At 35.2% G+C, this 13918-nt stretch overlaps 1 protein-coding gene across 1 annotated transcript in view; it reads left to right on the forward strand.

The window, feature by feature from the left end:
* LOC149572979 (uncharacterized) overlaps positions 1-8651 on the forward strand; it is a 51705-nt gene extending 43054 nt beyond the window's left edge. Inside the window, exon 3 of the mRNA XM_089814112.1 lies at positions 7465-8651. Within this exon, the coding sequence (XP_089670238.1) occupies positions 7465-8429 (965 nt within the window). The 3' untranslated portion in view covers positions 8430-8651. The remainder of the gene's footprint in view (positions 1-7464) is intronic.
* Positions 8652-13918: the final 5267 nt, after the last annotated feature.

The following is a 13918-nucleotide window of genomic DNA, read 5'->3' on the forward strand; positions in this document are numbered from 1 at the left end:
TGCTGCTATGGTACAACCCTTGTTCACTATTGTTGTATGCCCAAAGATTTCCTCGACCACGTCTATGATACTCTTCTGTTGTATGGCTGTAGAGTTTATTATATGCTTGCAAATCTCTTTGTCTGCAACAAGAATACACAATAACCTCAATTGAATTGCCAAATGTCCAATCCTCATTGGTTGTTATATGACCATTTTTTGTTCTTTTTGTTACACCTCCACCCGTTTGATCTCCTAACCATTTAGTTTTGTCTTGCAACATAATTTACCTTCTAAAGTATGACCTCCATGTTTTATTGTATGATTGTTTTTTGTTGGCCCTTCCATATGATCTCCTATGTTTGGTGTACAACTTGTTCAAGGAAGTTCTATATGGTTTGGCAGAGCCCGTTTTCATTCTTCGGTTATGTGATTTGTCCAACAAACTTTAAAGGTTCAATTTCTGTTGTTTATGGTGCAAACCATTCAATTGTATTCATATTGTGAGCTGCTATCAATCCTTTTGTACTTGTCTCTTCTTGAAAATGTAGATTAGACAGAAGCAAAATAATTATTCCTACCATTTGTTGAATTGACCAAAAGTACATTTAGTGCATATGGGGATATTTATCATTTTTTTTGAGAAGACATTTTTACGACGCATATGGTACCATCTTTATTATGTTGATAATACGTTAATCATTGTCAACTTTTGGGCAGTTATAGGAGTAAATTGATAGATGGTTATGTTACCATGGCAACCATCCAGCCTTTTAAATGGCCTTTGTGTAATTAGTCAAGGAGATTAGCATGATCCTTATTGACAATCTTTGGTCTACTTGTGGAATAACTTTATGTGCAAATAAGGAAATACTTTTACTCCGTCTAGTATCGCTTGAAAACTACAAAGAAAGGAAAAAAAGCATTTTGTTTTGTTTGCCAACATACAAGGAGAGAGCTTACATGGTTCTCACATTAGAGTCCATATAGAATGCTTTGGCAAGAACAAAATGTTTGTCAAGTTTGCCTTAGATCTCAGACAAAATTTACAACACCTTGTAACTAAGTTTACAAAGAATACTTATCACTTCAAATTACAAAGGAAACACTTTGTTAATGGGGGGAGTTGAGACTTGAACTTATTACTTCCTGTAAATCATTTGAAAACCTTAATGAAAACCCTCTTGTCATGTCTAATATATTTGATGATCAAATGTAAAAACGTTAACTTATTTTGTCTTGTTCAATAAGTATGATGTTTAAATGTAAAATCATTAACCACTCTTTTTAAGGGGATAATATAAAACTTTGAAATAAAATAAATCTATTGGCTCCCTCAATAGAAAACAGCCTTTAAAGCTCATCTTCATACCAGATGCATCATATGACATTAGGACATCAGTGCAAAGAATATTGTTCTATTTATAAATGACTATTTGAAATTATGAATTTAATTAAAATATTCAGATTTATAGCTTATGACATATTCTGAAAATAGAACTCTTCTTGATTTTCTTCTGTAGTTCTCCAAATTTGCAACTAATATTCCTTGAATGATTGTCCTGTAATGTCCCCAATTTTTAATAAAATATTCTAATTAGGTTAATTAATTATATGGTCCTTAAAATTAAATTATATTACAAGGACTTTTTTATTAATTCGATTTAATTAATGAAGGGTCCAAATAATAAAATAATAACTAAAGTTTGTCGGCCGAGGTTTTATTTGTAATCCTTCGAGAAGCTCCCTCGAAGCCCTTTATAAGGCCAACTTGTAGGTTGTTGTAGGATGCAATTTGGATTATTTTTGTTGTACTGCGAATTCCTATTGGAGTTCAATATTGTTTGACATTTTGGAAGTGGAAGATCTTCCCTACTTGGCTAGTTTGGTTTCAATGGGATTCAACCCTCACCTTATTTCGATTCTCTGTATTACTTTTCTATGGACTTGGCACATTTGGAGCACCATCTCTGTTGAGAATATATTTCTATGTTTTGGTGACAAATTGCATACATCTGTCTTCTTGGTTTACAAATCACTATCTAGAAAGTTTCCTGTAAGTGTTTGGTGTTTAGTTGAATCGCATCTATTCGGTATCGTGAGCCTCACACTAACTCCCATTTCTAGCTTCGACAAATCCACCCGAATCCATATTTTCCCTCGGCACAATACATTCTGTCCAACGCTGTATGACACACAACCCCTCCGTTACTCCCACTATACGACTTTCACAGAACCATCGTATGGCTTGTTCACACCACCTATACAACCGACCCAACATCACCTTATAGATGATAGTCACCCGAGGTCCCCTTCAAATCGAGATCCCCTTCGGACCAAGATTTGCCTTCGGGTTGAGATAGCCTTCAGACCGAGATAGCCTTCGGATTGAGATTACCTTTTGACTGAGATTACCTTTGGATAGAGGTTACCTTTGGGCTGAGATTGTTTTTGGACTGAGATACCTTTGGACAAAGATCACCTTTGGGCCAAGGGTCACCTTCAAAGTGAGATAGCCTTCAAGCCAAGATTGCCTTCAGACCAAGATTACCGTTGGATAGAGATCTCTTTTTGGTTGAGATTGCCTTCAGTACATGACACGTCCCTAATATCTACCCAAGTTAGGGTATTCGTCCACCAACTTGCTAAGAGAAATTAATAGGTTTTGTCATTAAACTCTCAATTTTCATTGGAGGGGTTTTATTCTCTCTGGCTGTAATTTTCACTTGCAATAAGCTAAAATATTCTAACCTGAAATTGATGTTTTTTTTCTCCTTGGTACGCCTTCCTTCTATAATTTTCCTTTAATCATATGACACATCCTCAATAGGTTTTTGAGCATTCATAACTTGACTTAATCACATTCTTGTTGTAATGGTGTGCATTTGTTTTAGCTTAAGATCTACAGGAGATGTATGAGGGAGCAATGAGTTATTTTTATTTTCAAGGAGGAGACACTATAGTCTGCCTTTCCCAAAGATTGCTTGTCCTCAAGAAATTTCAGTTTTACTTTGTCAATCTGAATCATTTTTGCTAGTACTAGAATCCCAAATCAACTTTGGGGATTTGTAATTCCTATATCCTCCTTGTGGTATAATTATCTTCAGCTGCGACATTGATACAATTAGTAGTTGGAAATTCTACACTAAGTGATGTTTCTTTCATGGTCTTGGTATGTCCAGCTTTGGACTACAATGATGTCTCTGAAGGGTTTTTAATGTCAAACTCATTGTCCCATTTGTCATGAGTGGCGGTTCACTTTACCCATCTCTTGCGAGAATGAATGGAGCACTTAGAATTCAATGCATCTAGGGGATGGTCATAGAGGTGAAGCACTAGGACTTCCTAGGAGGTCACCTATCCTAGTACTACTCTAGCTAAGACATGCTTAAGTATAGAGTTTTACTTCTGCAATATCCCTTTGGATAGTTTTTTCCCCAATTTTCTCACAAACAATTTTCAGAATGCAACAGATATCTTTATGCAAATATAACCAACAAATAAACCGGCAAATGCTCATATAAAATATTCAGAAATTGTTATTGCATTATAAATCAGCAATGCAATATCATAACATAGAATCCAATCTTACAAACAACAACAACAGTCAGATTGGAAAACACATAGAAAGGAACCTTTAATTTCAATATGAACTCCATCATTAATTCACCTCTAATGTTGAACTGAAGTTGCATCCGATTTGCCAAGAAGAGCTGGAAGGTTTCTAGCCTTGGGTTTTGAAAAAATGAAAGGTACACGCTTCCAAGTTTCTCCAGGAGAAAACTGATGTCAAATGGAATAAGAAAGCATAGCTCTAAAGAAACCAACTCTCCTCCTTTAATGTCCAATGCCATGACTCTTTGATTTCCTGTACCCTGTTCCATTGTCTTCTTGCCATTTTGTCTCTTATTAACCCACTTTAATATTAAATTGACCCTCTTATCAATCTGCGTTAAGCTTTCATAAGTCAATTTTAATATTTCATGAATTTGACTTTAAATTTCCAAATGTCGCTAAAACGGGACATTACACCTCCATAGGTAGACTTTGCATGCAATCCCATTTGTAAAACCTTCAACAAGTGTTGTGCCTTATGGACCATTCATTAGAAAGCCCCTTAAGCTCATCAATTAATAAATAGGAGATATTTTCCATAGCAGTCAATTTGTGATATTGCTACGAGGATTCAATTGTGCAGCTTTTGAGTCAAACTCATTGATCCACGTTTCATAGGTAGTGGTTCACAAGAGCTCATCTCTCATGAGAATGAATGGAACATGAAGCACCCATTGCATCTAGGTGATGCTCAGAGGTGAAGCACTGGGATTTCTCAAGAGATGACCCATCCCAGTACTACTCCAGCTCAAGCGCACTTAACTACATAGTTAAGCTCACTTTCTTTGCAACTCCAGTTGCAAAACCTTCAGCAAGTGTTGTGCCTTATGAACCATTCATTAGAAAGTCTCTTAAGCTTATACATTGATAAGTAGGATATATTTTCCACAAGTCAAATTGTGATACTGCTATCAGGACTCAATTGTGTAGTTTTTAAGTCAAAGTCATTGTCCCATGTTTCATTAGTAGTGATTCACAAGACCCCATCTCTCCTGAGAATGAATGGAGCACATAGCATTCATTCTATATAGGTGATGCTCACAGAGGTGAAGCACACGGACTTTTTGAGAGGTCACCTATCATAGTACTACTCCAGCTTAGGTGTGCTTAACTACAGAGTTTCCTCCATAGTTAAGACTACATTGCTTGCAACCCCATTTGCAAAACCTTCAGCAAGTTTTTAATCTACTTGCCAGACTTCTGATATAGTTTACTATCATAAGGCTGATAGCATCATCTAAGGTGTGAGACAATTTATTGTCTAGTATTTCTTTGGGCTCATGTACTGGTATTTCCCAATAACTTTCAACAACAAAACCAAGAGTTGATAATTGGCAAGGTTTGTAATTTAATACAAGTTTTCTCTCATCTTTAGAGAAAAAAATCAAAAAGGTATCTTGCAGTCCTGCAATTCTTTCTTTGAACTCCACTGTACAAAGATGAAAAAAATGGCCATTTTTAAATCACTCTCTCTTGTAAGTCCTCATTTTTATCATTTGAACTCTTTCAATGTGTTTTCTGAATTATTCTTTTCTTGACATTTCTTCATGTCCCAGGCTTAATACCCTTGTTTCATTAAGCTCATTTTGTTGTTGGGCACCCTTTCTGGACTGCCGTATCGCATTTTTCAATTCTTTTTTATCATTTCTATGTTTGGCGTGTAGTTCTGTATGTCACAGTTTCAACATTTTTATTTTATAAACTGTAGAATCAAAACTTATTTTGTAGCTTTACAAATTCTTCTTGCGTATCTGTCTTACAAGCATATCCCAAGCATCCATTTTCATTCACCGTTTGTTGTAATTGCTCAATCTTAACCTTGCATTAACTTTATTTTCCAACTCACTTTTTCTCAAGTACATAAGTTCTCATAGTTCTTACTCAATACTCTCGATCGAATAAGTTTGTTCTTTAGAACTGCAGTAGTGCTTTCCATGCTTCCCTTAGTTCGTCTGAGAAAAGCTTATTCACCTTCCCTAATTTCTCTTGGTGTTTCTATGGCTTCTATTTCGGCTTCACAATATTGGTTAATTGTGATCAGATTAGTGTGAAGTATGGCATCCATTTGATTCTTATTAGTCCATATATTTACCTTTAGGTTTTAATTAACCCAAACAAACTTGTTTTTGAATTTCAGATCAGCTATTGATCGTGTAAGGACCAATGTGATGTTTTCTACCAGTGCTGTCTTGCTTCACACTTAGTCAAAATGTAGAATGTGCCAGCATTATACTTGCAGACAATAGATGGTATTATCTGCCTTGGAACAATTGTGAATGCAAATTCCTCTTCTGCCTTCCCAAAGATTACAAAAAGATTTTCAGTCTGATATCGAGTCCTTTCTTAAATAGGTGATAGGAATTTGTTATATTATAATCCAAAAAACTAATTTCCTCCTGTGTGAACTATCATGAGCTTGTGTTATTTTTGTGCGGGAATGTTACAAAGGTTCCATTCAATGAATACCATAATAAGACGGTAAATACTGTATTCCTTGTTTACAAAATTCCATTCTTATGTGCCATGCTCTCTCAGATAGTTGTGCCAGGTTTTTTTCATGAAACAATATGCTCAGCTTGACCTAAGTACTATAAAAGTGCTGCTTATTCATATATATAGCATTAGATTTTAGCCGTGAAAAAAAACAAGAAAGATTGGCTTGGTCACATCGAATAAGATCATCTCTTCTCACGATTTTCTGCTCTTATTTCATTTTCACCATCAATCCTAGGCAATGAATACAAACTTCTGAGCTGATGTCCAAGATGATAGCAAATTGTTGCATCTTTTCTCATGATGAATTATGGTAGTGTTATGAATACCAGGATCCAACTCCTTTGTGCAAACCCGATTTTATGCTTGAGTGGCACGTGAGCAAACTATATTGAGTCAAAATTATATGAGAGGTGTGAGGATGGAGGAAATGTTTCACTGCTGATTATCCACTGCCCAATCGAAGATTTGATTCTGATCAAGACTGGCTAATCCAGTTACAGTATTTTTGATTGCAGCATGCAATAATATATTTTTTTCACAGTTCTGTTGTGGCAAATATCTATACAATGATTTTTATTTGGTTCATATGGAGTTTATGTTTCCGTGGATCTTATTTGGTTTGGTAGCCTCAATGTCTAGAGCCTCAAATAATCTTTGGTTCACTCTAGGCCTTGTCATCAGTGGGAGCGGTATAAATTATTTTATCATCAAGCAATCGATAGTCTCGTTAAATAAGACATGCTTGTAAGGAAGGTCTCCTTAAAATATGATCTAAGATTTAAAAAGAAAATTCCAATCTTTGTATGCTCATTAATTGTCATAAAGATTGTAGTTAAAAGTAAGATTTAAAATTTTCTCATATTGCATGAATTATAAATTTTGTAAGTTTAAATCATTTCACATGTATTTTAAATGCTTTTCTCCCATTTTTTTCCCTATATGTGACTGGCAGATACTCACTGGTTAAGGTGTCCAAAACCCCTGGTATTGACTATATGGTGTACATACCCGCTCAAATGCCTCAAATGGAATGAGCTTCAGAGTGTAATGTATATATACGGCTGACTAGCAAAGCTAACTCCTGGTTAGAATAGGCTCACGGCCTGTAATGGTGCTTTAGTTTCCGTCACTAGTATCATTGATAATAAATGATGAAATGGACTATTTGAGAGGGCACACTATGCTAATTCATGGAACTTGTGCCAGTCTTGCAAACTGGGATTTTATCATATTTTTCAGTTTTTATGGCAATATGAATACCCATATATGTAATAATAGAGAGGTTAAACAAATATACTTTAATGTATCATAAACATTGTGGACTTTTATAGGACCAGTAAATGTACAATACTAATATCTTTCTTGAATGTACAGATGGCAGTCGGACTGGTCTTCTAATGGATAGATCATCCTTCATGCCCCCAAGAATTTTTTCAAGTTCAGTACTGGATAGCTACGACAACTTCAAACTCGGACATGGTAAAGGCTTCTGGCCAAGGATTGTTAAAACAGAAGATCAGTTGAGTTTTGATGGTCAATTGCAAACACCAGGTGTTAATCAGCAATCCTATCTCAATGCTGTGTCTCTGCCATGTGCTGAAAAGCGATATATGCTTTTGCAGAGCTCTGAAGCTGCTTCTGATGATTTTCCCAGTCAAAGCATTCGCAACTATACATGGAGCCAAACAAACCCTGCCACCCAGGCCCTAGCACTTTCATCTTCATCAGGAATGGAAGTTCCTGGTGGTTTAGAAATAGATTCTGCCACAGGAATGTTATCGGGTGTCTCCATCCAAAGCCGTGCTCTCTCTCTTCTGTCATCACAATCAAGGAGCTCACGGGCTCCAGTTTCATCATCTTTAGATCTGGCCCCTCGGCCAGATTTTGCACTGGAACAGTTTATGCATCAGAATCACTCTCCCATGACTCAAATACCAGTGCCAGGAATGCAACACAATTTTAGTCCTGTTACCAACAAATTTCTCTCTATTAACTCCCAGTCTTCTACAGGTTTGGTCTCAAATGGATATCCAGCATCTGGAGCAAGTTCGCCGGATAAGGTCAATCAAGGGGGCTCACTTATTCCTAATATGGGCGGTATTGGAAACTTTGAAGGTCCTTTTCATGATTTACTGCAACAGGAAATGAGAAATCCTCATGATTCAAGGTCCAAAGATGTTCGGCCTACCATAGATTTAATGCAAAGGGCCTCACAGGCACAGTGTAATGAATCACAGGAGCGATCTGTTATTGGGCAACATGGTAACAGGCAATTTACGGAGTTTCAGTTGATGCGGTGCTATGATACATCAATTCTTGACTCACAGCATATGCAGTAATTCTATTTTTCACCTGTTAAAGGGTTCGGAACCTTCTACAATTTATTTTGATATGAGATATTTTGGTTAAGAAAAACTATTCAAGCTATATGTTCAGGTGATTATTAACTGTTGAGCAGACAATAAGCCTAGATGCTATATACCAGTGTGCCGTATTAAGTACACCTTAAATGATGTTTTCTAATATGAAATGCATGAATGAGTAATTGTTGTGTGTGATCATTTCTATATTTCTATCGCAGGTGATTAATGGTTATTTTAATTGTCTGTTGGTTCCATACAGTTTCCTTTGCCTTACTCATTTTCAATTCATCAATTAGTAATTACCCTTTATGCACCTTGTATGCAAATTGTCATACCAGGGGTTGCACGGAATTACATGGTCTGCAATTTCTTAGGGAAAGAAAAGTGTAACTTTTCTCCGAATATTTTGTGTAGCCTTGTTTAGATAATTACACTTTCATATGCTTTTCATTTCTTGAAGATTGTAGCTGACTTAAAACAACTCAATAATAGTATTTCTTTTTCATCAAATGGTAATCCTATACAGTAAACATAACAATTGCAATTTTCCTCCTTGTGGATGCTGAATATTGTTAACTTAACTTTTTGTTAGTTTGACAGGACCGTTTAATGAATGTTGAGATTTTTTTAATGTCATGCCAACATTGTTTTCTCAAAAGAAGTGCTGCTAAGCCGAAGTGCAATTACACTTTCATATGCTTTTCATTTCTTGAAGATTGTAGCTGACTTAAAACAACTCAATAATAGTATTTCTTTTTCATCAAATGGTAATCCTATACAGTAAACATAACAATTGCAATTTTTCCTCCTTGTGGATGCTGAATATTGTTAACTTAGCTTTTTGTTAGTTTGACAGGACCGTTTAATGAATGTTGAGATTTTTTTAATGTCATGCCAACATTGTTTTCTCAAAAGTAGTGCGCTGCTAAGCCGAAGTGCAATTTTTCCTTGAAATTCTACAAAGCTGGGGTTGCCTGTTAACATTATCGTAACTTGTCCGGGTCGTGAATCTATTTCTTTGTATATGGCTATTGCACCATGGTTTAAAATTGAAAAAAGGTTTTGAGAATTTTTTGTTTGTAAACCTAAAAGAAACTACAAAAACTACGGTAGAAACATTGAGCATAACACAGTAATCATAGATGATTTTATATGTTTTATAATTTATGTTTAATTCTGTGTACCTAATGGCAATTTCAATAATTCAGACTGTAACCAATAATCCAATTTAGATGTATGTATTTCAAGTTTTTACTTTCTCCAGGGTGCTGCATTAAAAATGTGAGCTAGAAAATACTGTTGGGATTTTGTATTTTGATTCGTTGTAGCTTGTAAGTGATAATTATGTTTGTTTTAAATGGTCAACTAGTAAGTGAGTATTATTTAAAAAAATAAAAGAAGTCAGCTTGGAAGTGATTATTATATTTTATTTTTAATGGTCAGCTAGTTGCTGACATATTTTATTTATTTATGGTAAGTGATTATTCTATGTATTTTTAATGGTTCTATAGTCTGAGAAAATGAAGAGTTTGGAAATCAAAAAAAAAAAAAACAAAAAAGTCTAAGTAAATTCTTTGAATAATAGTTAGAAGGTGAAAATTAAAAGTAACATTGTTGAAAATTTCGTTTTTCATATATCAAAAGTAATGTTTAATTCAATCATATCATTAGAGAAACTAAGCTTGAACTTTTATTTCATGAGTTTTGTTGACAATTAAATACCAAACAAATCTTAAAAAATTAGACTATTGTTAACCAAAAGAAAAAATAAATGTTTAGTGTTTGTTTGACAAAACATAAGTACAATTAAACAAAATAAAATACATAAATGAAAGCAAGATGGACGTTACTGCTATTATTGGTTCCTATCAATGAACCTTTAAAAATTGCTTAGGCTCCCATCCACTGTCGCTCTATAAACATCTTCCCCTGTGATCGATTCAATTGTGGTGGAGGCTGATTGGTTGTGCCCTCTACTATGTTAGATGGAATTGCAATCATAGCTCTCTATGGATTGGATGTTCTTGGTCCTTCACTTGTAGGGGGCTTAAATATTCTTCTTGGGTCAAGTGGTGTTAGGTTTTCTACTAGTGAGGCTGAGGGTTGGGGCATCACCTTCTAATGCTAATATTGCTGACATGTGAAGCTATGCCGAAGTTGCCAAATTTGCAACCACTACTTCAAAGGTGAAAACTTATTGTCCCATTGCCAATGCCAAGACCTCCCTTGTGGTGGTGTGGTTTGGATGTGGTGGATAATGTGGACTTTTACTAACAATATGGGTTGGTCTATTGATTTACTAGTTTCTGGCCCTCTCGTCTCAATTTGCATTGCTGAGTGATATATTCTTGGATATCATTTGTCTTTGGTAACTTCGAGCTTGTGCAAAGGTTGCTTTTCCTACTGCTTTTACTTTTGATGATGAACACATTTTCATTTTGAGCAAATTTCGAGTTTGGGAAAATCACTCTCTATGCCAAACCTTGGATGATATCCTTTAACCCTATTATTGAATCGCTCAGTGTACGCCTAGTGTGGGTTCATCTCCCCAATCTCCCCCTTCACTTTCAAGAGAATTCTTGCTTTGGGGCTATATGAAACTCTGTTGTCATTACTTTAAGATGGATGAAGCTACACCTGTAGTGAGCTTTACCTTTGCTTGCATTCTGGTTGACATTGACATCTTTGCATCCCTTCCAAGGATGTACTTCTCATTGTCGGGGACAACCCTTGGACCTAATTGCTAGATTGTGAGGGCCTACCCTTTTTATGTAGGCGAGGTTCCTCTTTTGGTCATTTGGCTACAAATTGTTTTCTTACATCAAAAAGGCGTTGCCACTTGGTGGAAGGATGTAAATGATGATCATTTGACTATTTTAGCCTCTTACTCTTCCTCAGATGACTACAGGTTGATGATGTCTCCCCTAAGGTGTTCCTACTATTCCACCTCTTGCTATTGGTTCAATCCCCTGTAACAACATGGATCCTTATTCAACTATTGTTGCTCCTATTTTCCATTAGCTTATTATTGTCAAAGTTTAAAGTTGTGACGCTGTCATCGTATTTTCGAGACCTCAACTAGATCAGTCCAATTGAGCAATAATAATAAACACAACAAAAACACGTATACAAAGAGAACCAAGCTAGATCAACATTTATTCATGAAAAATTAGATGTACAGATGTTTGGCAATATACCTTCTCACATGCCAAGGTTATACATGCCTATTTGCTTACAATCTTCGATCAGAGACCTTAGATTCACTTCTAATGTACCTTAGCGTAAATCCTTCAAATTGATATCTTGAGATACATTACATTACCATATATAGGTACCACGACACACATGCCAACCTCAAGATACAAAACATCCCTCAAGAATAGAAAAGATATTACAACAAACAAGCTTGCCCCCCAAATTATAATGAACACAAGACATAAACCATAAGAAACCTTGTGGTATTATATTTAAGTCCTCACACAATCCAAGGACATAGCTAGAAGTGTCATCGAAGATCTAGGATCATAGATTTTCACTGCAAGATTAAAATCCACCAATGGTCATGAAAACTGGCAAGAACACACTACCTGAAAGAGAATGAATCACAACTTGAGAAACAAGAGACCAAATAATATGTGAACCTATGAACAAGAACAAGACTAGGTCCAGATCATACTTTGAACATCAGATGTGTTAACTTGAACAGATCAAGGATCATTGAATCAGTCAATAGACTATAATAAATTGACAAGCTAGAAACATAATATTTTTTGGTTGATGCAAGATTGCTCTGAGCCCAAGATACTCCTTGATAAGACAACTGTGGTTTATAAGAAAGTGAGTCTCTCACTATGATGCTTGAGAAATATCAAAATGATCCAACGCAGCCTAAGAAATCCATGCAGAATTTTCAACTGGTTTATCCTTCCACTTGATTAGATATTCTTTATACTCTTTGCCTCTTGTACTCTTTCCAACTCTATTGTTCAATACCTTCTCTATCCTATTCAACTACTTCTTATAATACTATTGCTTCACATTTGAATCATCATCCAAACTTGCTTTAGGTTCATGATACTCGTACAAATCAACAACGTTAAAAGGTGAAATATCCATATCCTCAAGTAACTCCACTTTATAAGCACTCTTGAAATTAAACCTCTTCAAGATCTTACAAGATCCAAACTTCTTAATCTTCAATTTTTTACAAGTCCCAATTGTAAATCTTCCTTTCTTCAAATGAGCCATAATCTCATCTCTTGTTGAGATTTCTTATGCCTCCTAGTTCTATCAAATATCTCCTTATACTTATGATTTATACTTTCTAAATGACACTTGACCTCCTCATGTAATGACTTCAAATAATTCATAAATTCCTCAGCTTCAACACTCATTTTATCCTCTTGCTTAAGATCCCTTAACTCCAAAACTCCCTTAGAATTCATACCAGTAACTACTTCAAATGTTGTATTTATAGTGCTCCTATTTAATGAACTCTTACATGCAAGCTCTTCTTGTGCTAAAACCAAATCCCAAGTGCTAGGTTCATCTCCAACCAAACTCCTCAACAAATTCCCCAAGCTCCTATTCACAACCTTTCTTTGTCCAAAATATACTCCAAAAATAGTGCACTATCTCTATTTGAAACTATACTTGGTAATCCATGCAATCTTAAACATCCTTAAAGAAAAAGTTAGCTGCATGTACTACATCTGATGTCTTTTTATAGGGGATGAAATGTGATATTTTAGAAAATAAATCCACTACCACAAATACATAATCATTACCTCTTTGTGTCTTTGGTAATGCCAAAACAAAATCCATGCTAATATCCATTTGAGGTCTACTAGGTACATGCAATGGAGTATAAAGAACCAAATTCTAACTACTCCCATAATAACTTGACAAATTCTACAACTTTTAACAAGTTTCCTTACATCCTTATAAATCTGTTTCAAAAATACCTCTCACTCACCAAGCTCACTATCTTGTCAATACAAAAGTGTTTGAAAAGTTGTCTACTATGTTTCTCCTTAATCAAATTATCCCTTATTGATCCTCTAGGTATGCATAACTGAAATCCTTTGAATGACATATTGAATCCATAATGAAATAATCCAACCACTTGCTTCAGCCCACTATAATTGGTTCCTTTAGAAGCCGCCCATGCTTATGCAAAATAAGGATTTTTCTCATACAATGTCTTGAATTCATCAAACCCACGCACTTTTATTCTCATCTATTTCATAAAATTTTTGTCTTCTACTCAATGCATCTGTTACTCTATTTGACTATCCACTACTATGTTTCAACACAAAAGTATAACTCTACATGAACTCAACCCATCTCATATGTCTCTCTAATCTAATTTTCCTTGACTACTAAAATAGTGTAATGCCTAATGCTTAATATACAACACAAATTCCTCAACACAAATTCCTCATGCAAAAATTAATTTCTCTACT

Source organism: Cupressus sempervirens, chromosome 2 (assembly GCF_028749045.1).
Source record: "Cupressus sempervirens isolate cs-2001-9-10 chromosome 2, ASM2874904v1, whole genome shotgun sequence".
NCBI classification, from domain to species: domain Eukaryota; kingdom Viridiplantae; phylum Streptophyta; class Pinopsida; order Cupressales; family Cupressaceae; genus Cupressus; species Cupressus sempervirens.